This window comes from Chlamydomonas reinhardtii, chromosome 6 (genome assembly GCF_000002595.2).
Source record: "Chlamydomonas reinhardtii strain CC-503 cw92 mt+ chromosome 6, whole genome shotgun sequence".
NCBI lineage: Eukaryota > Viridiplantae > Chlorophyta > Chlorophyceae > Chlamydomonadales > Chlamydomonadaceae > Chlamydomonas > Chlamydomonas reinhardtii.
Window position 1 is genome coordinate 5358803 of NC_057009.1, and position 25182 is coordinate 5383984.

Here is a 25182-nt window from a genome sequence, read left to right on the forward strand (position 1 = left end):
AAGCAATCTGCACGTTCACAGGCAGGGTGCCCTTAGACCATCACAATACTTGCATGAAACTTTATTTATGTCACGTTTCAAGGCCTACATAGTTATACTGACGCGTTGAAGAGACTTTGCGCGTTGACTTGCCCCCTGCTTCTGGCAAACCGCCCTGTGGTGATTCCATTCTTGCTTTTATCCTTGAATTAGCACTTAGAAAGACAGTCTGCTCTTTGGCTTGAGCGTAGTGGGCCAGCATGCAAGCCGTGGGGCCAGGGAGCACGCTAGCGTTTGGGCGGACACCAGTTGTGCGACCTGCGGCTAGGCGGGACCTCACAAAGGATGAGAGCGAGGCGGTCTTGTTTGCGTTTGAAACCCTGGACGCGGAGCGCACGGGGTCTGTCAGCCGGAAGCAGCTCAAGGTAACTCGGCGCGCCTCCGGGCCGGCCCCCCCCCTCCTGCCGCGTGTGGGGCTGGGAGCTGGGGTAGTGTGGGGCTGGGAGCTGGGTTATTATGGGGCTGGCAGGGTAGTATACTGCCCCTACACTGCCCCAATACTGCCCAAATACCGTGCCAGACCCTTTCTGCTTCGCACACTCAGGAACGAAGCGTGATAGTATTGTACCACGTACTGTTTCCAAAACTAAATGCTACGTGCCGGCAGCTCGCGCTTCCGGCTTCAACCGCAATGCGTACTGCAAACGCGAGCAGCAGCACGCAGCGCCAACCCCTCGTCCTGGGCCGCGTCTGCGTAGCGCTGATTTCCGAATGCCATAGCTGGCCATCATCTCGTGTGCGGGGGTCTTATGTACCTGCATCACGTGTCGCTCAACAGGTGGCGCTGAGGGCGCTCGGCTTTGGCGTAAAGAAGGCGGACGTGGCGGACCTGCTGGCACGGCACGGAGAGGAGAGCACGCAACAACTGGACTTCCAGGTGTGGTGTTGGCGGTTTGAAGGGTTCTCTTGAGGCACACGGGTTTGGAGCACGAGGCACAACTCCGTACAGGTAGAGGTAGAGGCGAGGACAAGCCTTCGTCTGTTTCCTGCCCTGCATCAACATGCCCTCCCTTGCAGTTGTCCACGCCTTGTGCCCCCACCAACCTCCCCTCCTGGTTTCCAACACACGCGCAGACGTTCCGGCGGGTGGTTGCGGACATGCTGTGTCAGCGCACGCCGCTGGACGAGCACCGGCGCGCCTTCCAGCTTTTCGACGTGCTGGGGCAGGGTGCCATTGACTTTGTGACGCTAAAGCGAGTGGCCAAGAGCCTCAACCTGGACATCCCAGATGAGGAACTGCAGGTGAGCGGCAGCCAGCTGGGAGGGGAGGCGTGGAGGGAACAGGTAGTGAGGGGTCGGCAGCTGGGAGGCAAGTGGCGGGGCGTGGCAGGCCGGGCGAAGGTCGTGCGTGGCCGAGCGGCTGGGAAGCAGCGCAACTGAGGGCGGTGGGTTGAAGGGATGATCTGAGCGTTACAGAGTGCACAGATGTCAGAGCACACGCCCCGACTGCGTCGACATATACACATTATTATGGCTCTCGTACTTGCAACGCTGTGGTATTATAGTCAATACATCTCAAGCAGGGGCCAAAATCTTCGCGTCTTTGTAAACCCTGTCATTCTCTCCATGCCACGCTGCGCTGCCTGCCGCTGCCTCACCCGGCCTCCCTGTGCCCCGCACGACATGACACCACGTCGCGCCACGCAGGACATGATCCACGAGTTCGGCAAGGACGGCCTCATCACGGAGCAGGACTGGCTCGCCATCATGAGCGCTGACTGATGCGCCGTTTACACTCGCACCCCCGTGGCGGGTGGCACACACACCCCGCGCCAGCCGGCTTCCAATCATGATTCATGACTCGTTCGGGCAGGCGGCAACAAACCTACGGGCAATCTCACGACTAGGACGTTTGCACCGTACGGTGCATTCATTATGCACGCCAACCTGACACGCTCACTGGAGTTGACGGGGTCAATGCGCGCTCAATGATGAAATGTAGACTTCAGTATCATTCAACCCGACAAGGACAAGAACAGTGCGCTTGCCCTTCGGCATAAACATCACGTAGTCGTTGTGATGACTTCATATACTGTTGCAGTGTGGTAGTGCTTCAATGCGCATGCATGGGATAGATACCGTAGTGTACACATGATGCATAGTGACGCTGCTGTGCGAAGCCAGCGGCGTCTATGGCGGCAAAGGTGCCGTCAACAGAGCGGGCGGCAGTGCTGCCATCCCCCGGTGTCGCCTGTAACAGCCCGCTGATATGTCTTCAGCGTCGCTGCCAGCCCGCTGACCGGCTTCCAGTCAGCTCAACTGCGCCTCACACCGACGCTGCTGCTCAGCGGAGGCGGGTGGACAGCGCCCGCACCGCTAGCGCCAGTTCGCGGGGGTCCGACTGCTCCCACGCGTTAGCGTCCACAAGGTCTTCGGGCCACAGCGCGCGAAGCTCACACATGCCTGCGGTCAGACAGTTGCGGTAGCAACGGTAGGAGGACATCGGCCACCCCATGACAGCGTATGCCTACGAAGTATCACGACGTTTTGTTCCCATCAATTGATGTGAACCATCCTAGACAAGCTGACAGCATTCCTTTCGCTGCCCTGAGGTGGCTGACGAATGGATGAAGGCAATATCCCGGCAACCTGAGCGCTCGGGGCCAGCGCCTCACCCGTGTCGTTGGCCACCATCGGAAGACCGGGGTCGTACCATACCATCTCCTGTCACGACAGAATGTTTCGTGGGCGGACAGGAAGTCGTGAACACCATAAAAAAAACGTTTCGGGGTGAGCAAAATGGCCTGCTCATCGCTTGCCTCGTACCCTGGCCCTTGCGGCTTCAGCTCCCTTCGCGCGCCGTTCCGTACGCCCCCCAGTACACCACAGCAACAACACAATCAGCAGCTACACCGGGTGGCTCCGCAAATCCCGTTTGCATGTGTCACCCCTACGTCATGTGCGTTTGCCGCCACCCCACCTGCACCAGGGAGCTGGGCAGCTTGTGTCGGTCTACCAGGAGGTTCACGTAGGCACACACACATGCCTCCACCTCCGCACGTGGCGTGCCCAGGTAGAACCTTGGCAGGACCACAATCATGTACAGTATAACATGGATATCAGCAAAGAGGCATCGGACAAACAGGATTGCGGTGTGACGTGTATATGCGCAACATGGCCTCCCACTTTTGCGATGCATCCCAGCTCCCTCGGACCGTGTGCCGTGGTGTACGTCAGACATGCCTCTTGCAGCCGCACTATACTTGGCAACGCCTGTCCAGCACTCCCCCGCGCCGCTGCCGGCCTGCTGCCGCGCTCCCACCTGGGCTCGGTGATGACCAGGTGACTGACGTCGATGACCGGCAGCAGTGCCTTGAGCCCCGTCAGCCGCCCCACCGCCTCCTCCGAGCTCATGGCAAGCACCTGGAGGCGCGGCGCCGGTGCGGTGTCACAAGACTAGGCAGCGACCAGGCGCTGACTAGGCAGGCAGGCACGGAACACCGGACCGGGAGAGCCGGCGGTCATGAGAAAGCACAGCGCCAGCACCAGCACTAGCACCAACCGACCAGGCAAAGGCTGGTGGGGCTAACTAACCCAGGGCACACGCCACACATTAGGCGCACGGCAAGGGGTTCGTACGGTAGGGTAGGGACGCATGTGTACGGCGCGGCACCCCGGCGGCCTGACCCCACCGGACTCACGCCGGGCACGTCCACTGCCGCCTTGGCCAGCGACTCGGGGGCCACCAGAAGCAGCCCCGGCAGCGGGCTGCTGCGCGCCTGGCTCACCAGCTCCGGGGGCGGGTGCCGCACGTACGGCCTGCGGCGGCGCCCGCCGTCCAGTCAATTGCAAGGACATGCATTGACATGGGAGCTGCCGTTGCAAAGACGGTCCCCTCTACTGTCTCTTGCGATCCCTGCCACACCTGGCCGGGCTGATGCGGTGCACGTTCGAGGGCACCAGGTTGAGGAACCACCTGTACACGCCGGCCAGCCCGCGTGGCTCCTGCACGCGACACACGACCACACGTCAGCGCGACGCCGCCTTGCTCGTGTCAAGTCACCATCACTGCGTGCCGAATGCGGCACTCCCCGGCGCACAGGCCTGCACGCTGCGGCATGGCGCATTTGCCAGCGCTGCTCCTTCCCGCCCGCGCATGCTGCCTCGTAAATCCCGAAACGCCCACTTACCTTGAGGCCGACAAAGCCGTTCTGAGATAGCCAGTTGAGCACCGAGGCAATGAAGCCCGGCTGCCCGCCCTGCGAGGGATGAAATAGTGCGCTCCCGCTAGGTTTACCATGCGTCACATGTTGCCTTCTTGCAGGAGATGACTGGAAGCATGGCGTGTTATCGTCAGCACGACCAGTACACCATCACATCCCAAAGCCAAACACTGATCCCGCCCCAACCCGCCCACACATCCAACACACACTACCGGTACTTCATACGCATACACTTAAGGCTCGCAGAGTGTCCCTCCTCGATCCCTGCCGCACCCACCACCGGCTTCTCCAGGTACTCCCTCAGTGCATCCATATTCTTCCATGCTTTGGGGTTCTTGCGCTCCTGGGGTGTGAGGCCGGGCAGGCGAGGCAGGCGGCAATAAGGGCTGCATGTTGTGCTTGCCTACGCTTACCGTACTACGGGCAACTCGCCTTGCCTGCCACCCAGCTAGTGGCGCGCCCCACACTGCAGTCTGCATGCGCCAGGCCTCAGTTCGTTTCTGCTGCGCCGGCGCTACCCTGCCTTTCGCGCCCTCCATTTCGCGGCGCGTTGCCCATATCGGCACTTCATCCGAGCCCGCACACGGAGCCTTAAGGGCAGTGCTGTGGGGAAGTGTGAATAACGCACCCGTGAGGGCGCCGAGCCGCCCAGCATCGCCACATCGCGTCGTCGCTCTTTAATGATCCGCTGGACCTGGTCGTCCAGCGACGAGGCGGACTCTCGGGAGGGTGTGGCCGCGGGCGGCGTCCCCAGCCGGTGCCGCGCTGCGGTGTTGGGTGTTGTGGCACCGATGGCGCCCCTCCGCTGCAAATTTAGCATCTCCTTTGGTCGCTATAAGCTAAGACGTGTATACCTATCGATGCTACTGGATTGCGCGCGGCTATTAAGCGTTGCGTGGACAAAGCGCGGGCAAGGCCAGGCTCAGAATAGCCCAGAGACCCTGTCTATGCCTATTGGCACATCACCTTGGTATACTGTTTGCGCGCGAGAGCAAGTAGAAGTGCAGGATCGACAAGTCCATCATGCACATGCAATGTGCACAGTGTCGGCACTCAACCTATCATAGAGTTACCTATCTCGTTTGGTTAGACTTCTAGTAGGCAATCGGGACAAATGCACTAGCTTTTAGGACGTGCACTGGGGCGTGCAGCGCTTAAATTGTTCGGACCAGGTGAAGGATGAGTTACAACCAATATTCGTATGGCCAGGGCGGCTATGGACAGCAGCAGCAGCAGCAGCAGCAGCAGCAGCAGGGCCAGCAGGCGCCCTACACGAACCAGGTGTGCTGGTAATTCCGGGCTCCCGTGGCCGCCTGCTGTCTCGTGCGTTATTAGCGTTGGTGAAGTTTAGGTTATATACCAGATGCAATTCCATGGCACGAATACGCTGTTACGGACTGCACCACCCATCGCGCAGGCCCAACAGCAGCCGGGGCAAGGGTATGGACAGGCCCAGGCAGGCTATGGATCGGTACGTTGCGAATACGGAGCAAGCTGCATGGCTCGCAACACTGGTGTCGCGGTTCCAGGTTGACGGTAGATCGCATTCTGTGACGCCTCAACTCTTCGCCTTGTCACGCATGCAGGCCTATGGCGGCACTGGCACTGCTCAGGGCTACGGCACAGCAGGTGCTGGCTATCAAACCGGTGAGTGCTGAGACGGGGTTCAACGGCGTGTGTCGTGACGCTTGCGGCAGCTGCGGCAGCAGAGGCTGCCTTAACTTCATCCCTTGTCAACACGATATTGCACGGTCTCTGCTATGCAGGGGGATACGGCGCTGCTGGCGCTGGTGCTGCGGGAGGCGCAGCTGCGGGCACATACGGCTCTGGTGCCAACGTCACAGCTGGTGGTTACGGCGGCGCGGGGTACGGGGGCGCCAGCGCCGCGCCGGCAGCGGCGCAGGTCCAGCCGTCCACGACACAGCAACCTGGCGCTTACGGTACAGCTGCTACTCCGGGAGCTGGTTATGCATCGGGCGGCAGTAGCTACGGCGCGGCCGCGGCCACGGGTAACTACGCTGGAGCTGGGCAGGGTTACCAAACCTACGGCCAGGCCGGCGCGGGACAGGGCTACGGATCGTCGTCAGCGCCCGGCGCCACGGCCGGTGCAGGTGGTTATGGCGGCGCTGGTGCCGGCACTGGCCCCACGAGCGGCGCGGCGGCAGGCGGCGCAGGCGCTGGGTGGGGTGCGGCGGGCGGCGCGGCGGGCGCTGCAGGCGCGGCCGGCCGGCCCGGCGGCGCCGCGGCTGCGGCACTGGCGCACATGCCGCAGGACCAGCAGAACAAGCTCAACACGATGATGCAGGTGGGTGGGTGCGTGGGTGCGTGCAAAGGGGAGCTGTGGGAGGCAGAGGAGGCGCCGGAGGCGGTGCAGGAGTGGTGGAAAGGCTTGGGACAGTGCCCTGAAGGCCTGGGGGAGCAGGCCGGGTGCTGGAAGCAGCCCGCCATGTCGCAGGCCCACTGGGTGGCTGGGCAAGTGCCGGGAAGGGGGATGGGATGTCGGTCGGCAATGCGTGCATCATGTCGCGCCTCGCGTCTCGTGTGCCTTACCGCACCCCTAAAACCTGTCATGTGCGCCCACGCCAGGGCTCGTACGGACAGCCTGGTTCCTCGGCATCCACCTACGGCCAGCCGGCGGGGCCGCAGCCACAGCCCGCGCAGCAGCAGCAGCAGCAGCAGCAGTACGGCATGTACGGGTCCGGCACCGGTGCGGCGGGCGCCGCCGCCGCGCAGCCGGGCGCCGCGCCAGCCTCCGGCGGCACCTACGGCCTCCAGCAGCAGCAGAGGGCGTACGGGTCCACGGGTGCCAGCGGCAATGTCGCTGGCGCAAGCACCTACGGCCTGCAGCCGGCGGCACAGCAGCCGCATCAGGCGGAGCCGGCCAAGCCGCCGGGGATGGGTGGCTACGGCTCCGCCGCTGCCACGGGCCAGACGTACGGGCTGCAGTCCTCGTCCGGCACCACCACTGCTGGCGGCGCCGCGGCGGCCACGGGGGCCGGCGGTGGCTACGGCGGGATGCTGGGCAGCAGCAGCTACGGCGCGCAGGGGGCGCAGCAGGGCGGCGCGGCCGCGTCCTCAATCCCGGGCCTGGGCGGCACCACCAACACCAGCACTGCCGCCGGCGCGCCGGCGTACGGCAGCACGGGGTCCTACGGCGCCAATGCGTACGGGGCGGGCGCGGCGGGCGGCGGTGCGGGCGTTGGCACGGGAGCGGCCGCCGCCGGCGCGGGCAGTACGTACGGGCTGCAGTCGGCGGCCCGGCCGGGGGCGTACGGCACGTCGGGCTACCAGCAGCCGGGGCAGCAGGCGGCAGCCTCCACCATTCCCGGCCTGCAGGGGGCCGGCGGCACGGCCGGCGCGTACGGCGCTGGACGGCAGACGGCGCCGGTGAGCGGGGAGGAGTCAGTAGGCCGAGTGGGCATGGGGCGGGCGCGGGGTCCGCAGTGCCACCGGGGGTGCAAGCGTGCCTTGCCTGAAGGATGTTATCCTCCGGCAGCTGTATAAGGGCACATGCACATCCGGTTGTTGCAAGCACGTGTCAATAACATGCAAGCTGCCTTGCTGTCGCTCACAGGGCCAGTACGGTATGCAGGGGGCCGCCGGCGGCCCGGTCCCCACGGCCGCGGCTGGCGCCGGTGCCGGAGGCTACGGAGCTGGCGGCGGCTACGGCGCAGCGGGCGGCCAGTCGGCGGCGGCTGGGCCAGGCGGCGCGGGGGCGCAGCAGCCTGGCATGGCGAGCGGGTACTCCGGCGCGGCCGGGTACGGCGGCGTCAAGGCGCCTGTCGTGGCCGGCGCCGGCACTTATGGGGCTGGCATGTCGGGTGCTAGCCAGCAGCAGCAGCAGCCCGCAGCGCCAATCAGTTCGCGCTATTTTGGCAACACGCCGGCGGTCGCCGGGCCCGGGCCCATGGGACCCATGGTCAGCGGCGCCGCTGGGGGCGGCGGCATGCCGCCGCCGCCGCCCATGGGCCCAATGAGCGCCGGCGGCCGTGCGACGCCGTACAGCGTCATTGGGCAGCGGGAGATGGTCAGTGGCGGCGGCGTTGGCGGCAGCGGCGGCGGCCCCGTCATGGGGCGTGGCGGGTATGACGACTACCGCGGCCCTCCCGGCCCTATGGGCCCGATGGGCAGCGTGGGCCCGGGGCCGATGACTCGCGCACCGCCGCCGCCGCCAGCGCCTGGCCGTGACTATGGCGTCAGCAGCGCGGCTGCTGCCACTGCGGCCGGCCGGGACGGCTACCGGGACAGCGGCGGCCGCGATTACGGCCGCGACCGGGAGCGTGACCGGGACTACGGCCGTGAGCGGGACGCGGGTCGGGACCGTGACGCCGGCCGCGACCGGGAGCGTGAGCGGGAGCGCGAACGGGAGCGGGAGCGCGAACGCGAGCGGGAGCGGGAGAGAGAGCGCGAACGTGACAGGGATAGGGACCGTGACAGGGAGCGGGACAGGGACCGGGAGCGCGGCTCTGGTGCGGCTGCCACGGCTGCCACAACCGGCGGCGCCCGGGACCGTGACGCGGAACGAGACCGGGACAGGGACAGGGACCGGGAGCGGGCGGCGGCGTCTTCGCGCGACCGGGACAGGGACCGGGGCGACAAGGACCGAGACAAGGACAAGCGGACCTCGCCGCCTCGCCGGGACAAGGTGCGTGCACAGGGGGTGGCACCCTGGGGGACCGGGGGAGAGGAAGGGGTGAATCAAAGCACACGCGTGACGTTGGTGCCTGCATGCCACTGATGGTACTTGCAACATACTTTCCATTGCTGCTACTGTGTCATCCCATCATCCGCACGCCAACCAACCATGCATGCAGGATGACGCTTCTCGCAAGCCGCGCAGCCCCTCTCCAGTGCCCGCTAGCGGGTCCGGCCGTGCGCCGCCACCTCGCCGCCGCAGCCCCTCGCCCGCCACGGCGCCCGCCGCCGCACCGCCCACCACGCCTACCGCCGCCGCCACCGCGGCCACGGCCCCCAAGCCCGCGCCCGCTTCCGCGCCCGCACGCTCCGTCGACTACGGCATCCGCGTGCCCAGCTTCTGTGTCTCCACCTTTGAGCGTGATTACCTGGACATGGCTCGCCGCTATCCTCACCTCACCATCCCCAACGACTTCAGCCGCCTCGCCTGCTGCTGGCTGCGGCGGCAGCCCGGCCCGCCCGACAGCCTGGGCTGCGGGCTGGTGCCGCTGGACCGGCAGGTTCGGGTGGAGCACGAGCAGGACCTCACGCGATGCGGCGAGCTGCCGGCAGCTGCTCCGGCGGCGCCAGCGGTACCTGAGGGCGGCGAGGGTGCCGGCGGTGGAAGCGGAGGCCACGGGGGCGGCGTCAAGCACATTGCTAAGGTGAGGGCAGGACAGCGGACAGGCAGCCGGCAGTGGCGGCAGCCCCACTCTGATCCGCCGGATAGCCTGGCACCACCTGATTTTGCCCACACCTGTGTACCGTCCCGCATTGCACCGTCCCGCATTGCACGGCCTGCCCCAAACCCCGCCCTCCTTCCCCCCGGCCGCGGCCACCCCGCAGGTGCTGCTGCTCCAGGGCCTGTCCGCCTCCGCGCGCGCCGACGTGCTGCTGGGCCCGCACCACGAGGGCGGCGTGCACCTGATCAACGCGCTCAAGTTCGTGGCGGCGCGCTACACACGCCAGCTGCTGCCGGCGGAGGAGGGCGGCAGGGAGCGGGACAAGCCGCGCGGCGTGCTGGGCGCGCTGGGCGGGCAGTGGGACCCGGTGCTGGACGGAGGCGACCCGAACAGGTGCGCGGGGTGCCGGGTGCGGATTGTCCCAATGGTATCTCACGAGAAACCTGGGTCACCTGACCTGCAGTCCTTTGCTTCAGCTGCTGCCATTCGGCCTGCCGCCCGCACTCTCGTTCCCTGAAGCGTTTCCGCTGTGCTTTGATACTTTCCGTTGTCGCTGCGCGCCTGCCCTGCTTCCCGCCTGCCCCGCAGTGAGGACGGCGGCCTGGTCCGCGCCGCCATCCGCCACGTGCGCGACCAGACCGGACTGGACCTCAGCGCCTGCGACAACTGGCTGCGCGTCGCCGACGTCACCTACATCCGGAGCCCCTCGGGATCTGGATCCGGATCCGGGCACAGCCAGGGGCAGGGGCAGGGCGGCTCGGCCGCCGTGTCCATGCACGAGCCCGGGTGCAGCGAGGTGGTGACTCTGTTCGTGGCGGTGCCGGACGCGTGTGTGGCGGGGCCGGAGGCGTGGCCGGAGGAGGCGCGCGCGCAGCAGGCGTTCAAGCAGCAGCGGCTGGCGCTGGAGGCGGCGGAGGCTAAAAAGCGGGTGAGTGAGTGGCTGGTTAGGTGGCTGGGCGGTAGGCTGGGTGGGAGGGTGGGTGGCGTTGGGTGGAGTGCAAGCCGTGGTCCCTGACCTTACCAGCTGCCGTGTTATGGATGTCATTGCAGGAAGACGCCGCGAAGGAGAAGGAGCGGGAGAAGGAGCGGGAGAAGGAGCGGGAGAAGGAGCGGGAGAAGGAGCGGGAGAAGGAACGGGAGAAGGAGAAAGAGCGCGAAGCCAGCAAAGCCAAGGAGAGCAAGGAGGCAAAGGACAAGGAGGCAAAGGACGGCTCGAAGGACTCGAAGCAGGCGAAGGACAAGGATACGAAGGAGGGCAGCAAGGAGGACAAGGCGAAGGAGGGCTCGAAGGAGGCTGAGGGCGGCAAGGAGGAGAAGGCGAAGGAGGATGTGGACAAGGAGAAGGAGAAGGAGGACACGGCGCCGGACGCCAAGGAGGCTGACGGCGCCGCTGCCAAGCCTGCTGAGGAGAAGGCAGGCACCACGGAGGAGGCTGCAGGTGAGGTTGACAGGGCTTGCACACCTCGGCCCACTTGCTAGGGATGCCGGTGCAAAGTGGGCGGTAACTGGTGCTGTGCCACCTGGTCCGCAACACACGCTCATGCGCACCAACCGCCACGTGACCAGCCCACCGCCACACCCCTCACAACAACCCCATCCCCGCACCGCAACTTTTCCGGCGACCCCGCAGCCGCCTCGTCCCCTGGCGCCGCCGCCGCCGCCGCCGCCATCACCATCCCCGACGTACCTCTGCCGGAGGAGCCCTGCCTGCAGCTGCGCGGCCGCGCCGGCCTGCCGCCGGCCCACTCCCACGCCGCCTCGCACCACCACCCGGCCGGCCTGGCGCTGGCGGCGCCGCACCCGCACGACCGCATCAAGACCTTCTCCATCTCGCTGCACGGCCTGTTGGACTACGACGACTCGGACCGCGACGAGCCCACCTTTGAGCTGTCCGTGTTTGCCGAGTGCTTCACCGACATGCTGTCCCGCGAGTTCGGCGGCGCCGTGTACGGGGCGCTGGCGGCGGAGGCGGCGGGGTGCGTGGCGCGGCGGGGAAGGGAGGGCTGCGGGCTGTGGGCTGTGGGCTGTGGGGCGGGGGCATGGAAGGCGGAGGCTGGGTGCAGGGAGGAAGTGTAGCCAGCCTGGGCCACGTCGCACACCTGCTCTAACCTACCGCCAACCCACCCGCCGGCCGCACCCACTGCAGAGAGACGCCTGCGTACGCGCCGCCGGTCGTCAACGCCGATGCGCCGGCCACCACCGCCGTGACCGCGCCCGCGACCACAGCTGCGGGCAAGCGCAGCCGGGAGGACGCGGCGGCGGGCGGCGAGCAGCCTTCACGCGGCATGAGCGAGGCCCCGGAGGCGGCGACGGCCGCTGCCGCCACGCCTGATGGGAAGGACGCCAAGAAGGCGCGTGCCGGCGATGCGGATGCAGCCGCCGCTGCCGCCCCCGCTGCTGCTGCTGCTGCTGCTGCTGCTGCTGCTGCTGTACAGGACAAGGCGGCAGCCAAGCCGGAAGATGCAGATATGGCCGAGGCAGCAGCGGAGGCACCGGCCGCGGCAGCGCCCGTGGAGGAGGCGCCGGCGTCGCAGCCATCTGACGCGGGCGCGTCGGCACCGGTGGCGGCGGAGCCGGAGCCGGAGCCGGAACCGGAGGAGGAGACGCCGCCGGCCAAGGGCAAGGCGAAGGGCAAGGCCAAGGGGCGCGCGGTAAGTTGGGATGGAATGGGATGGGATGGGATGGGATGGGAGTATGATATGTTGCAATGGAGCGAGAGAGCGTGGAGGTTCAGTAAAGCAATGACGTACAAAATTCGGGTCGGAGATGCAAGGGCGAACGGTACATCCGTGCTCGTGGGCTATTCTCCCGTCGCGCTCCTGATGCTTTCAGGCACGACACTTGGCATTTCGGTATGGACATGACTCCATGTACTGACTGTGCGAGTTGTGCTTTGCCATGGTGCAGGCCTCTACGCGTGGGCGCGGCCGCGGCCGGGGGCGAGGCGCCAAGGGCCGCAAGTCCAAAAAGGTGGAGGTGGAGGAGCCGGAGGAGGAGGCCGAGGCCGAGACCACGGAGACGGCGGCAGCTGAGGCAGACGGCGCCGCCGCGGCCACCACTGTGCCCGTGGAGGCCGCGGCCGCGGAGGTGCAGGAGGAGGCAGCCGCGGTTGTTGCTGTGAAGACGGAGGGTGCGGAAGCAGACGCGAACATGGAGGAGGCGGCTGCAGCGCCCGAGGCGGTTGTCAAGACTGAGGAGGCGCCCGCTGTGGTGGTGAAGCAGGAGCCGGCTGGCGAGGTGGGTGCCCCGCGTTAGTTGCCATACACGGTGTCCCTGTGCTTGTCTGGCCCTTGTTTCCGGCGGCCACGGTGCTCGCAAGCCGCTTGACCCTGGGACAGATCTGTCGTGCTTGCTTTCCTTGCCTCACCCTTGGCCGTACCCGACCGCGCCCAACCGGACCTGCCAGGCCGACATGGACATAGACGCCTCTCCGCCCCCGCCGCCGCCAGCGCCAGCGCCAGCAGATGCGGACGCCGCGCCAGGCGGCGCCGCCGCCAAGGACGGCGGCGACAAGGCGAAGGAAGCCGCTGGCAAGGACAAGCCCAAGGACAAGGACGGGAAGGATGGAAAGGCGGGCGGCAGCGGCAAGGACAAGGACAAGGACAAGGAGCGGGAGAAGGACGGCAGGGCGGCACGCAGCAGCGCCCGCTCGGCCTCGCGCGACCCCAAGGATCCCAAGGAGGGCAAGGACGCCAAGGAGCCGCGCGGCGGCAGCGGCAATGGAGGCAGTGGCGGCGGCAGCAGCAGCCGGCGCAAGAAGTACGTGACCGACAACGCACTGCTGGCGGCGTTCAGGTGCGCGCGCGTCGGCCCCTTGCTTGCGGAGGCGTTTTGCGTGTGCAGGTGGCATGGCCGCGTGTCTCTGATATCTATCGTACCTCTCTTGACTCTCCTCTGTCGCCCCGACAGGTTCTTCGACCGCACCGGCTGCGGCTACTTCCGCACGGACGACCTGCGGCGGCTGCTGCACGCGCTGGGGCTGGGCCTGCCGCACCGGGTGGTCAGGGAGCTGGCGCGCGGCAAGGACGACGCGCTGGGGCCCAACGTGCGCTTCAAGAGTGAGTGGGCCATGGGCAAATGCAGGCGGGCAGGCGGGCGTGTGCCGGTCAGGTGCAGGTCGGATGCCGTGGGCGCATGGGGGCACGCTGCTGGCGGCGTAGTGGGGCCTTCACTCGCGTCTCACGACAAGTGACAAGATTGGACTCGCTTGTGTGCTATGCATTATGCCTGGGCAACTGATATGCCTATCCTGCTTGCCAAACTCCTGCCCCTTGGATTTATGCATCACGCTCGCAGACGACAAGCTATACTACCGCGACTTGACGGACAAGGAGGTGCGCAGCGCCGGTGATGGAGGAAGCGGTGGTGCCGGCGGCAGTGGCAACGGCGCCAAGGAGGGCTCCGAGCCGCCGCCGGCTCAAGAGGCGGCCGAGTAACGCGGGCGATGCATGCTGGCGGCGGGCGGCGTTGTTGGGCACATCTTGCGTTTGATATGCATGTCATAACGTGTTACAGAAGGAACACCGTGGCAAAAGGCTATCCTGGCCCACGCAGCCACGTTAGGTCAGTTGTACCTCGCCTCCGCTCCAATGCTTGTGGTTAAGTGTGCAGCTTTTTGGCGGTGGCTTGAGGCTGAAGCGGTCCATTGACTTGCACCCGAGCTGTTCAGTTGGTGGGCTTGAGGAGGCAGCGTGGCGCCATGTGCGCGTGTAAGAAGATGGCTTGGTGGGAACAGCTGCGTGGTGCACAAGAGCATCAGGGTGTGCGATGGGACAGGGTTTAGGGTCCGTGTGATGCAGCACTAGGAGTAAGCCCAGCAAGATGCGGAGTTGGCTGGAGCCGGGCCTTGCACCAGCTTGCACTCCCTGGGGCTGACCAGCGGTTGTATCGTGACTGAAACGCAACCAGCTCAGCAGGGCAGGGCAGGGGAACGAGGGCTGGACGGTGGGGCCGTGTAGGGCACACCGGAGTGGCAGGGATTCCCATTGCAACCTCAGCCGCCAACCTTTTGTGACCAGCCTTGCCTGGCGACAAACGGTCACATAACCAATATCGTGTTCAGTAGGTTACAAGCTTCTGGCACAGCCTCTGAGGCTCGCAACGATGAGTCTTGCACATCTAACTCGCGTAATTGGAGCCTTATAAATGAAGATAAGCTTAAGTTGTCAGTAATGTACTTGCATGTGATTGATTGAACTAAAGGATGCCACCAAGAGCACGCGCCGGTGATGCAAATGGGCGTGGCGCAGCTGGAGGCGCAGCCCAGGCGCCCGAGCCAGCAGGGGAGAGCGCCGTGCTGCGCAGTCTGCGGGACCTGGCTGCGTGCTCGCATGAGCTAGCCGCCGCGCTCACGCCCCGTGTTCGCCGAGTCCTTTTAGGGCTTCGTACCACCCTGGTCGCGCTGGACGAGCTGGAGGTGCAACCGGCGTGGTCTTACGTCTGGACGCAGCCCCGACTGCGAGTCCAGCTGTTCATGGCGCTGAGCTTTAGCACCAGGCGCCTGGCGCAGGCGGCGCTGCTTGAAGATGCAGGTGAGGCTTACAGCAGCACTTGGGTCTTGGGGTTCCACGCCTGGCTTTCACGCCGCATCCAGCGCCTCGCTCGCGCCCATGTAACCCCCCGGCGGTCGCCCGCCGCCTCCTTGCAGACGACGACGAAACCTACGCGGCCTTGTTTCCCTGTTTCCTGGCGCTGGGCAGCGCCTATCAGTCCATGTTTGGCGACTTGCACCGGCCCCGGGTGAGCCGCTCAGGTGCAGGGCAGGCAGGGGCGGGCGAACGAAGTCAGGGCGTTGTGGGGCGTATGGCTCAGGGGAGGGGGTGGGGATGGGAATGGGATGGGCCACTGCAAAAGCAATGCCCGAGAGGGTGAAGCTCTTGTGCACGGTATTGCAGAGCGCGGGCCAGGGATGCACGACGCCACTGCTGCCCTGTCCAGCCCACTCACGTCACCGCCCACCCGCCCAGGCGCTAAGTATCCCCATGATCTGTGCCCCGTTTCCCATATGGCGCCGGCACCATCGCGATCCCCTCAGGTGCCGCTCGAGGTGCGCAACGGCATGGTGAAGCTGGCGATGGACAGCCAGTTCCTGCAGGCCCTCACACGCCTTGCCGCAGCGGTGGGGGAGGCAGAGGTGCGAGAGGCGCAGCGGCGCTGCGCCCAACTGAGCTCACTGCGCTCTGCGCGAGCCCTGCGCTCTGCCACCTCCGACGCTAAACCTTTAAGCACGCGGCTGATGATCGAGGGAAATTGCATCGGGCTGCTGACCACGTTTGTGGGCGTGGCGATGGACCTGTGAGTTGCCTCGCGCGAAGGCCTCCAGCCACCTGCTTCGCAACGCAGCTGTGGTGCGTCTGCTGACCTTGTCCTGTACTTTTCCAGCATGCTCGACGTGCCACCAGACAGGGTGCCGCAGCGGCGCCGACCTCAAACTCAAACACGGCCGCCCCGTACCTAAACCTCTTCTATCTCGCCTTGCAGCAAGGGCGCGCACGTGCGTCGGGTGCAGGATGCAATGGAGGCGAGTGAGGCGCTAAGCTGCATCGCACACGTAGTGGTGCGCATGGTAGCGGCCTATGCCGAGTTGGACGCGGCCAAAGAGGCGGCAGCGACGGCCGTTGCCGTGGCTGGGGCCAGCGCGTCTGGCAGCCGCGCCGCTGCGGGCTCCGGCGGCCGAGGTGGCACAGGCGGCAGCGCAAGTGGATCCGGCGCCCAGCAGCCGCCCAACCAGTTCCCGGTTCGCGACACCGCAGCCGAGCACTACAATCGTGTGTGCAAGTGCGCCCACGTCATGTGGGGCACCTACGTGAAGTTCCACAGCGAGCTGGCCGTAGCAGACCCGGCCGCTGCCGCCGCCGCCACGAAGCTGCACGCCACGCTACGGTGGATGGAGCGCTCGCTGTCGCGCCCCTGCGTGCAGCACCTGCTGCTGCAGCACGTGCTGGCGCAGGTGGTGGCGGTGGACGCTGGCAGCAGCTACGGCCTTACGCCGCAGCAGCTGCTGCCTGCTGTTAAGGCGCCGCTGGTGCATGCGTCGTGCCACACGCTCGGGTACATGGGCGGCGCTGCTGCCGGAGGCGGCGCGCGTGCCGGCGGCACCCGTCACGACTCCATCACGTTGCTGCTGCATGCGGACACGACGAACTCGGCCCTAGAGATATGGACGTTGGCGACCTTGCCAGCCGCCGCCGAGGCGCCTGCTGGCGGCGGCAGTAGCAGCAGCGGCGGCAGCAGTAGCAGCAGCAGCGCACGGCGCCCTGCACATGAGTTGGAGCAGCAGCAGCAGCAGCAGCAGCAGCAGCAGCAGCAGCAGGCCTGTACGGAATGGCCGCCGGCGGACTGGCCGCCCGGTACTCCGTGGCAGTTGTCCAACGGCGCGGTCACCGTGGGCCGCCCGGGCAGCGGCGGGCGGAGCGGGCAGCTGCGGCGGCCGCCGATGCCGGTCGGGGCGCTGGAGGCTCTGCTGCTGCGGGTGGCGGAGACCCGTCTGGCCAGCCTGGTGCAGGGTTTGCTCTACAACCTAGAACAGGAGGGGAGCGCGGGCCGCGCGGGAAAGCTCTCGGAAGCGGATCAGGCACGCACACTTTTGGCGCTGGTCACGCCGGCGGCGGTTGCGCCGCCCGCCGCGCCTGGCTTGTACTTCTCCCCGCGCGGCAGCCTTGCGGTGGCCGCCAGGGCGCTTGTGCTCGCTGTGACAAATCGCAGCGACCACGCCAGGGCTCGGTGGCAGCAAAAGCAGCTGGAGAAGAAGCAGAAGCAAGGCGCAGCGCCGGTTGACACGAGTGCCTCTGGCCCTGTGTCCGAGGCGGACCTGCAGGGTGACGTGAGGCGGCTCTGGCTGCCCATTGCGCGGGTGGCGCACGCGTGTGTGGATACGGCGGTGGTGTGTGGCACGGACTTCGGCAATGTTGGGGTGGACGGCTCAGGCCCGGTCGCGGACAACTACCATGAGGTAGTGGCGGCGCTGCCGCTAGTGGAGCGACTCATGTCGCAATGCGGCGGCCCGAGGGTGCCCCCGCTGCCGCCCGGCCGCAACGGTGCGTGGCATGACGTGGCGTGGCGTGGCGTGGCGTGGCGTGGCGTGGCGTGGCGTGGCATGGCGAGTGCAGCTGGAACACCGGGTGGCTGGCTGGGGGGGTGGGGGGTTGTAGATGCCAGCCCAAACTGAACCGAACCCAATGCACTAGAGCGAGGAGGAAAGCGATGGGGGCAGGGGACAGGGGCAGGGTGCGGAGGCCGTCGGCGGACAGCGCGTGTCCCAGATTGCACCTCGCCTCCACTGCCGCTGCGCCGGCTGCCACTCTCCCAGCTCTTGCCTTCGACCAGTCCCAGCTCCTCCGCCTTGCTCGCGCTGCTCCTCTGCACGCACGCACCCAAGGCTGCCCGCCCGCCGCCACCCGCCCGCCCCCTGGCTTCCATGCACCCAACCCCACACAGGGCTCTTCACGCTGCCGCCGGCGCCGCTGCCCGGCCAGGCCGCCGCGCTGGAGTCCGGCTACCTACCAGCACTGGAGCGGCTGTTGCGGGCGCTGCACCGCACTCGCGGCTCCAAGCGGGAGCAGTGCCACGTCCTGCTGGGCGGCTTTGGCCTTTTCGTCAGCCACGCCCGGGCCTTCGAGCCCACCTGGGCCGTGGCCTTCGCGTACGGCCAGCCGCGGGAGGTGGCGTCGCTCGTTGCCACGTCAGCCACGGTGCGCGGGTGTGCGAGTGAGCGAACTGGTTGGGGAGTGCGCCAGGGGGCGAGCCTGCGTCAGGTCGTGTGTCGCCTGTACCGCGATCCCTGGTGCCGTGCACCGCGGCGGGCTGCGACGGCGCTGCGGCTCCTCACATGCTGCGCCTTGTTCTCGCCCCCATCTATGCTCGTGACCGCTGCCCTGCCGCTGTATGCGTCACCGGCACCGCACGCCACCCCACCGCCGCACACAGGTGCTGCAGCTGCTGGCGCTCACCACGGACGGCACCCATGAGCAGGTCTCCTCGGTGTCGCTGGGCGGCGCGTCCGCCGGCACCACCGTCGTCCATGTCGCCCAAGACACGCCGCGCGAGATGGCCATGCGCCGCGGCCTGCTGCACGGACCCAACATGCTGCGGGGGCTGCTGACGTGGCTGGCAGACTCGGCGGCAGGAGAGGCGGGCGCAGCCGCAGCGGCGGCGGCGGCGGCGGCGGCGGGGCTTGCGCCGGGGGAGTGCTGGTGGCAGCGGCAGTGGAGCCGGCGGCTGGCACCGCAGCTGGGAGCCGCAGGCCCCAGCGGCAGCAGTGGCACCACCACCAACAACACCAACACAATCACTGCCACGGGCAGCATCAGCACCAGCAGCAGCACCAGCAGCAGCACCGCCACCAGCAGCACCAGCAGCGCCAGCGCCCTGACGTGCGCGTCCGACTGGGGCCTACCGCAGCCGGCGCTGCAGGCGCTCGCAATGTCCAGCTTCACGCTCCAGCGCTGGCTCAAGTCCGTGAGCCGCGCCGCCCGCCACCTGGCCGCGAAGGCGCACGAGCTGGCGCTCGTTGTTTGGGACCTTGCCCCGGGCGACCCATTGATCAAGGCTGCGTGTGGCCTGCCGTCCAATCCGGACCAGGACCATGACGATGACTGTGGCCACATCGGCACCCACACCCGTGCCGCGGCGGGTACGGCGCGACTCGTGTTCCAGGCTGCGGCGCCGCTGGTGCACGCGTTCACCCTGTGTAAGGAATTTGCAGATGCGGCGCGGGCGCGGGAAGGCAGCAACAGCAGCAGTAGTGGCACCGCTGGAGGCGGAGGTGGAGGCGTTGACACTGGCGAGGCCAAGGCGGTGGCGGCAGAGGCCGAGGCGGCGGCTGAGGCGTGGAAGCAGCTATTACTGGAGTGCCTGCCGCCCTGCATTGCATCTGTGGTGCAGTTGCTGTGCGTCGGAGCCGGCCCGCAGGCCACGGACGCTGACTTCGGCTGGCTAGCACACGCACTGTTGCAGCTGGCCACCGTGGTGCCGGAAGAGCTTTTCGGCAAGCTTGGGGACGTGATTGTGCCGCCCTCCGGCCCCCGTGCACGTATGACGGTATCCAAGGCGCTTGGAGCCATTATGTCGCTGCGGTTCAGGGAGGTTCCAGGCAAGGAGGCAGAGCTGCGCGTGGTCACGGAGGCGCTGGATGTTGCCAAGGCCGTGCAGGACCGCAGCGGCCGGCTTGCGCCTGGAGAGCGGGAGGCGATGCTGGCGGGCTGCGCAGCGACCGCCGGCTGGCGTGCCATGGACAGCGGCGCGCCTGCGCAGCCGGACTGGGCGCGCCGCGTGGGGGCGCTGCTGCCGCCGCCCGCCCTGGCAACGGAGCTGCTGGGGCTGGGGGGCTGTCCGGCCCTGGAGGGCTGCAGCAACGGCGCGTGCGTGCGCATGCCGGGGGCCAGCGCGGCGGCGGCGCCGGCGTTGCGCTGCGGCGGGCGGTGCGGCGGCGCTGTGCTGTACTGCTGCGGTGACTGCCAGGCGGCGCACTGGAAGGCGGGGCACAAGGCGGCGTGCGGCAAGAAGTGAATCAGGCGAAGGGGGTTTGCAGCAAACGGCGTGTGGACCCATACGCTGCTCATGCCGTACATTGTGAAGGCTGGATGAAACACGGCTGTTGGCGCCCGACCGCCTATGCTGTGTTCGCGATACGGGCAGGCGCCATGTCGCATGCCAGGCAGGGCCGGCAGTCGTCACGGACCAAACAGTTGTACCTTTGCTCATTATGCGGTAGCATTGGGTTGGAGTTAAATCGTCTTGCGCGGGGCGGGGCGGGGGAATCAGGCACCGCCAGGCACATGAATTAAAGCGACGGGAAGTCTCGAAGGTCACCAAGAGCTGTGAGGAAGTTGCGGAACAGTAGTTTGGACCCGGCGCCGTATCTTAAACCTAGAATGACAGACCTTCACACGTTGTAATCGCACGCAATCGCCTGATGTGAAGCTCTTGAAGATGACCCCAATCCCTGATTTGGTCGACCTTTATGTTTTCTCGAAGATGAAGGGAGCGAAGGCCTCGCCAAAGTTTACGCGGGGGAGGAGGCTGAGTGTTCCAGGCAAGGTTCCAGGGCTATGAAGTCGGGCAAAGGTCACGGGGTATGCACCGCAGCCAGTTGACCGGATGCTGCGTCAGTTGTCCGAGCGCAAGGGGCTCGTGCCTGAACAAACGTTGTGAAGGGGCTGGCAGGGCGGCGAGGCCGGTGAAAGTTGCCGGTGTCGCGGAAGGTGGGGCAGCTCCCACGCCAGGGCCCCACATTAATAGACATTGTACGGTGCTGGGCGATGGGTCGTTCTGGCCACTCACCTGCAGCCCCTCAAACTCATTGCATACAGTGTGACTTGCGTGCATCGTTACCAGTATTACGAAGCGTTAGAGTCACAGTCGAGTGCAAGCGAGTGGCCAGGGAAGTCGACCCAGTCGTCCTTAGGGGATTGCGACCACCATGGACCTTTGCAGCTCAACTGGAAGAGGAGCATGCCTTTCGCCGGCATCCACGTCGCGGCCGTGCCCAGCACCAGTGCATTTGCGCGGCCGACGCCTGGCTTTCTCTCCGGTGCGTGGATCGGGCCGCCGCTTTGCAATTTATCTATAACACCAATGTATGAATTGCACGCGCTTTCTTGTACAGGCTCAGCCTGCTGGACGGCGCCACTTGCCGGTGCTCTCATCTGCAGCGGTCCCCGCTCCCCTCCCAAATGGTGGAAACGACGAGAGCTTCGCACAAAAACTGGCTAACTTTCCAAACGCCTTCTGGAAGTTCCTGCGGCCACACACCATCCGGGGGACTATCCTGGGCACCACAGCTGTGACCGCCAAGTAAGGATGGGCAAAGGCTGACCGCGTCGTGTGCCCTCGCTTCAAGTGCCCTCCTCACGCTGTATTATTGACCCACATCGGTGCTTATATGACGGGCCGCAGGGTCCTTATGGAGAACCCCGGCTGCATAGACTGGGCACTGCTGCCGAAGGCGCTGCTCGGCCTGGTGGCGCTGCTGTGCGGCAACGGCTACATTGTGGGCATCAACCAAATCTACGACGTCGACATTGACGTGGTCAACAAGCCATTCCTCCCCGTGGCGTCGGGTAAGCAGCGGCAGCAACAGCAGTAGCAATCGGAAGGCCCCCGGCGCGGGTGGGGAAGGGCTGAACTGCACACGCTGCTGGGCAAGGCCACATGCGCCCTCCATACGCAACACGCAACCTCCAGCCACCTCCTCTCCTCGGCTCCCTAAAACCCGCATCCCATCTCGCACCCCGTGCTTCAACTCCCTGCCGCCCCTCTCCACGCACCGGACAGGCGAGCTGTCGCCGGCGCTGGCGTGGGGCCTGTGTCTGTCGCTGGCGGCTGCGGGCGCGGGCATCGTAGCCGCCAACTTCGGCAACCTCATCACCAGCCTCTACACCTTTGGCCTCTTCCTGGGCACCGTGTACAGTGTGCCTCCCCTGCGCCTGAAGCAGTACGCGGTGCCGGCCTTCATGATCATCGCCACGGTGCGCGGCTTCCTGCTCAACTTCGGCGTGTACAGCGCCACGCGGGCGGCACTGGGACTGCCCTTCGAGTGGAGCCCGGCCGTCAGGTGGGGGGTTGCGTGCGCGCGCGTGTGTGTGTGTGTGTGTGTGTGTGTGTGTGTGTGGAGGGGCTGGGAATGGGAGGAGGGAGAGGAGCAGGAGGAGGAGGGTGGTTGGGTAGGAGGAGAGGATGTGTAGGCGGGTGGGTGGGAGGTGTCAGGGATGCCAAAGGGGAAGGGCCAAGGGCTGGGCTGGGGCTGGGGTCACGGGCTGGGACTTGGGCTGCGTGTGCCGGCTGCCGGCTGGGATACATAGGACCCTTGCCACCCATGCGGAAGGGGCGCACCAGAAGGAGGCACTGGCGTTAACCCCTGGCTCAAGCTGCATGTCCGCTTGAGTCAGCCCTTCAGCGGGGGCACTCCACTCCGCTAAACCAGCAGAAACCGCATGCAGCAGCGTTCTGCCACGCAGCCCCAGTCCCAGCCGTGTGCACAGCCTGCCCCCGCCTCGCGCTCACCCACGCTATCTGCCCTCCCCCACCCGCCGCGCCTGCCGCGCCCGCCCCTGCAGCTTCATCACGGTGTTTGTGACGCTGTTTGCCACTGTGATCGCCATCACCAAGGACCTGCCGGACGTGGAGGGCGACCAGGCCAACAACATCTCCACCTTCGCCACGCGCATGGGCGTGCGCAACGTGGCACTGCTGGGTGGGTGCGGGCTGAGAGGGGGCCCAGGGGGGGGGCGATCTCAGGGGGGCGCTGGGGGGAGGTCTCAGGGGTGCGCGGGGTGCACGGGAGAGGGGGGATCTCAGGGCTGGACCAGGGTTGGTGTAGGGATACATGGGGGCTCCGGGCGGGCTCAGGGGTGCGGAGTGGGGTAAGGCAAGGGGTTGGAGGAGGCAGGTGGGGCGTATCAAGAGAGGGCGGAAGAAGCGGACGGGTGACAGAAGTCGGGGTTACGTGGTGGAGGAAAGAGTGAAGCGGGCAGGGGTTGCAGGGGCCTGCAGGCCAGGCGTGCGTCTGGGTGTTGCTGGCGTTGGGCCACCAGGGTTGGTGAGGACGATGCAGGGCATTGACCCGGGCCTACCTGCACAGCTATGGCCGGCAGCCTCGTGCCGCTGCCTCTAATTCTTGCGGCAACCCCACATCATCACGCTTCCTGCCCAAACCTCCCCAACCAACCCCTCCCCCGCCCCTTCCCTGCCCGTTCCTCCCCCCCACACACGCATGGCAGCCATCGGCCTTCTCATGGCCAACTACCTGGGTGCCATCGCGCTGGCACTCACCTACTCCACCGCCTTCAACGTGCCGCTCATGGCGGGCGCGCACGCCATCCTGGCCGCCACGCTGGCGCTGCGCACGCTCAAGCTGCACGCCGCCAGCTACAGCCGGGAGGCGGTGGCGTCCTTCTACCGCTGGATCTGGAACCTGTTCTACGCCGAGTACGCGCTGCTGCCGTTCCTGTAGATGTAGGGAGGGGGGAAGTCTGGATCTGGATCTGGGTTTGGATCGGCATGGGGCAGGGATTTGGGCACCGGCACCAGGAATTGGGAGGTGCAGGGCATGGCACATGGCAAATGGAGGCTGCTTGGGTGCGGCCTAGGGCCAAGAGCTGATCTGTGTTTGTGGGGAGAGTGTGCGGAGGCGCGCCGATCATCAAGCATGGAGGTAGGCTTCGGCAGCGTCAGCCTCAAGCTGCATGGCGCTCAGCTGGCGCCGGGAGCTGAGGCTGCAGCCGGGGTGGCAGCTGGGGCTGCCAGCAGACGGCACAAGCAGTACAAGCCGAAGTAGAGGCCAGAGTCACGAGGTGGGGCCGGAGCTGGGGGGCAGAGGCACGGTGCTTGTGGACGAGGCGGCTGGCCAGTCGGGGCCCGTAAATGGGGGCAGCAGGGCAGATGGGAGTACGGCCACTAGGGTTTGGGCGAGGGGGTGCGCTTCTCAGCGCCGGTGCGGCGCTTTGTGAAGTTGTACGTTGGTGTCGATCTCAGTGGTACGGACACAGGCGCATGATCCTACGGACCGCACTTACCTCCCCTGCGTATGGCTGTGGTTTATGCGCGCTGGATGTGACGATGTGGCAATCACAGTAAAATACAGCGACACTGTGCAGTGTGTTTGACGGACTACCGAATGGTGCTCCACGCACTGCACGGTGGAAGCAGAGCGCGTTGAAGGGCTGAAGTGTTGAGCGTTGGATATCGCACTTAGCTGGGGGCATACCTTGCAGCTGTTAAATGCGTGTTCGTTGCTGGCGTGCGAAGAGAGATAAGGGCCTTCTGTCAATGAAGGTTACCTGGGCAACCGCTGCAGTGCTCGTATCTTGTAGATGCCCTCAGGCACCCGGCATCTACACATGCGTAGATGACCCTGACCGCGGCATCTATACTTAAGCCCCCAAGCCCCCCCAAAACGTCTACGCTTCCCCCATTTTTGCGCCAGAACCGGCCAAAAACGTCTACACCTGCGTAGATGCGCGGCACCCAAACCCAAAATTTTTTCACCGCCTTCGGCGGATTTTGGGCAGACTTCTACAGTGTAGATGGAAGATACGAGCACTGAACCGCTGCTGACACTGACGTCCAGGTTATAGCACGGGGGGCGGGGCAATACGGATGTACTGGGGCGGGGTGGAGGGAGGGGAGGGTGAGGGCGAACCGAACGGAGGCGCGCCCCCCGATGGTCCGGCTCGCAGGCCGGCATTTCACTGCGCCCTCTTACCCCGCCCAGAGATGACAGGGACACTGCTGCGGGACAGGGCGGGGCCGGGGGACACTGCTGCGGGACAGGGCGCGCCCCCGTTTTCTCTCCCGTTTTCGTTGGTTGGCTTGCCCCTTCCCCCGAAGGGGGAGGGGCGGAAGCCATTGCGGTCGCATCGAGTCCCAGGCGGGGCCCCCTCGGTTATTCCAGTTTTATGTGCAGTTACGTCGGGAAACCCAAACGTAACCAGAGTTCTTGTGCAAATAATACGCCTTTCAATTTGTCCCAAGCGATGCATAACTTTGCAAAAACAGAAGCGGAGCGTGAGGACCATAGGCCGTTTCCGTGCATCGGAAGCGGAATTCCTCAGGAATTGCACCTGAAATTTCGACCCGCCCCGCCAGGAATTCCGACCCCCCTCCACAAACTTAGCACCCACAGC

At 66.2% G+C, this 25182-nt stretch overlaps 5 protein-coding genes across 6 annotated transcripts; 4 read left to right on the top strand and 1 right to left on the bottom strand.

The window, feature by feature from the left end:
- Window positions 1–43: 43 nt before the first annotated feature.
- On the top strand, window positions 44–2248 carry CHLRE_06g283550v5 (uncharacterized protein). The gene is made up of 4 exons (XM_001695287.2): window positions 44–404; window positions 818–916; window positions 1114–1281; window positions 1687–2248. Exons 1-4 carry the CDS (start codon window positions 240–242, stop codon window positions 1759–1761), a joined length of 507 nt encoding a protein of 168 aa, XP_001695339.2. The 5' UTR covers window positions 44–239; the 3' UTR covers window positions 1762–2248.
- Window positions 2249–2257: 9 nt separating this feature from the next.
- CHLRE_06g283600v5 (uncharacterized protein) lies at window positions 2258–5163 on the bottom strand. Its single transcript, XM_001695410.2, has 9 exons — window positions 4831–5163; window positions 4480–4545; window positions 4170–4238; window positions 3905–3984; window positions 3681–3798; window positions 3302–3402; window positions 2960–3059; window positions 2655–2703; window positions 2258–2442 (listed from the first exon to the last, which is right to left on the bottom strand). Exons 1-9 carry the CDS (start codon window positions 5020–5022, stop codon window positions 2324–2326), a joined length of 894 nt encoding a protein of 297 aa, XP_001695462.2. The 5' UTR covers window positions 5023–5163; the 3' UTR covers window positions 2258–2323.
- A 110-nt stretch (window positions 5164–5273) lies between these two features.
- Window positions 5274–14425, top strand: CHLRE_06g283634v5 (uncharacterized protein). 2 transcript variants are annotated; one of them, XM_043063304.1, is made up of 16 exons: window positions 5274–5483; window positions 5620–5673; window positions 5789–5849; window positions 5969–6507; window positions 6789–7589; window positions 7777–8847; window positions 9017–9541; window positions 9723–9952; window positions 10148–10487; window positions 10610–10997; window positions 11190–11535; window positions 11706–12210; window positions 12467–12796; window positions 12966–13354; window positions 13469–13617; window positions 13856–14425. In XM_043063304.1, exons 1-16 carry the CDS (start codon window positions 5382–5384, stop codon window positions 13993–13995), a joined length of 5970 nt encoding a protein of 1989 aa, XP_042924010.1. In that variant the 5' UTR covers window positions 5274–5381; the 3' UTR covers window positions 13996–14425. The 2 variants fall into 2 exon arrangements, with proteins under 2 accessions (XP_042924010.1, XP_042924009.1); XM_043063303.1 differs by having other exon boundaries at window positions 13856–14284.
- A 198-nt stretch (window positions 14426–14623) lies between these two features.
- CHLRE_06g283700v5 (uncharacterized protein) lies at window positions 14624–20805 on the top strand. The gene is made up of 6 exons (XM_001695288.3): window positions 14624–15090; window positions 15207–15298; window positions 15594–15853; window positions 16040–17595; window positions 17996–18249; window positions 18485–20805. Exons 1-6 carry the CDS (start codon window positions 14763–14765, stop codon window positions 20063–20065), a joined length of 4071 nt encoding a protein of 1356 aa, XP_001695340.2. The 5' UTR covers window positions 14624–14762; the 3' UTR covers window positions 20066–20805.
- Window positions 20806–20873: 68 nt separating this feature from the next.
- On the top strand, window positions 20874–24450 carry CHLRE_06g283750v5 (uncharacterized protein). The gene is made up of 6 exons (XM_001695289.2): window positions 20874–21089; window positions 21165–21352; window positions 21455–21618; window positions 21833–22112; window positions 22615–22751; window positions 23278–24450. Exons 1-6 carry the CDS (start codon window positions 20979–20981, stop codon window positions 23508–23510), a joined length of 1113 nt encoding a protein of 370 aa, XP_001695341.2. The 5' UTR covers window positions 20874–20978; the 3' UTR covers window positions 23511–24450.
- The last annotated feature ends 732 nt before the right edge of the window (window positions 24451–25182 follow it).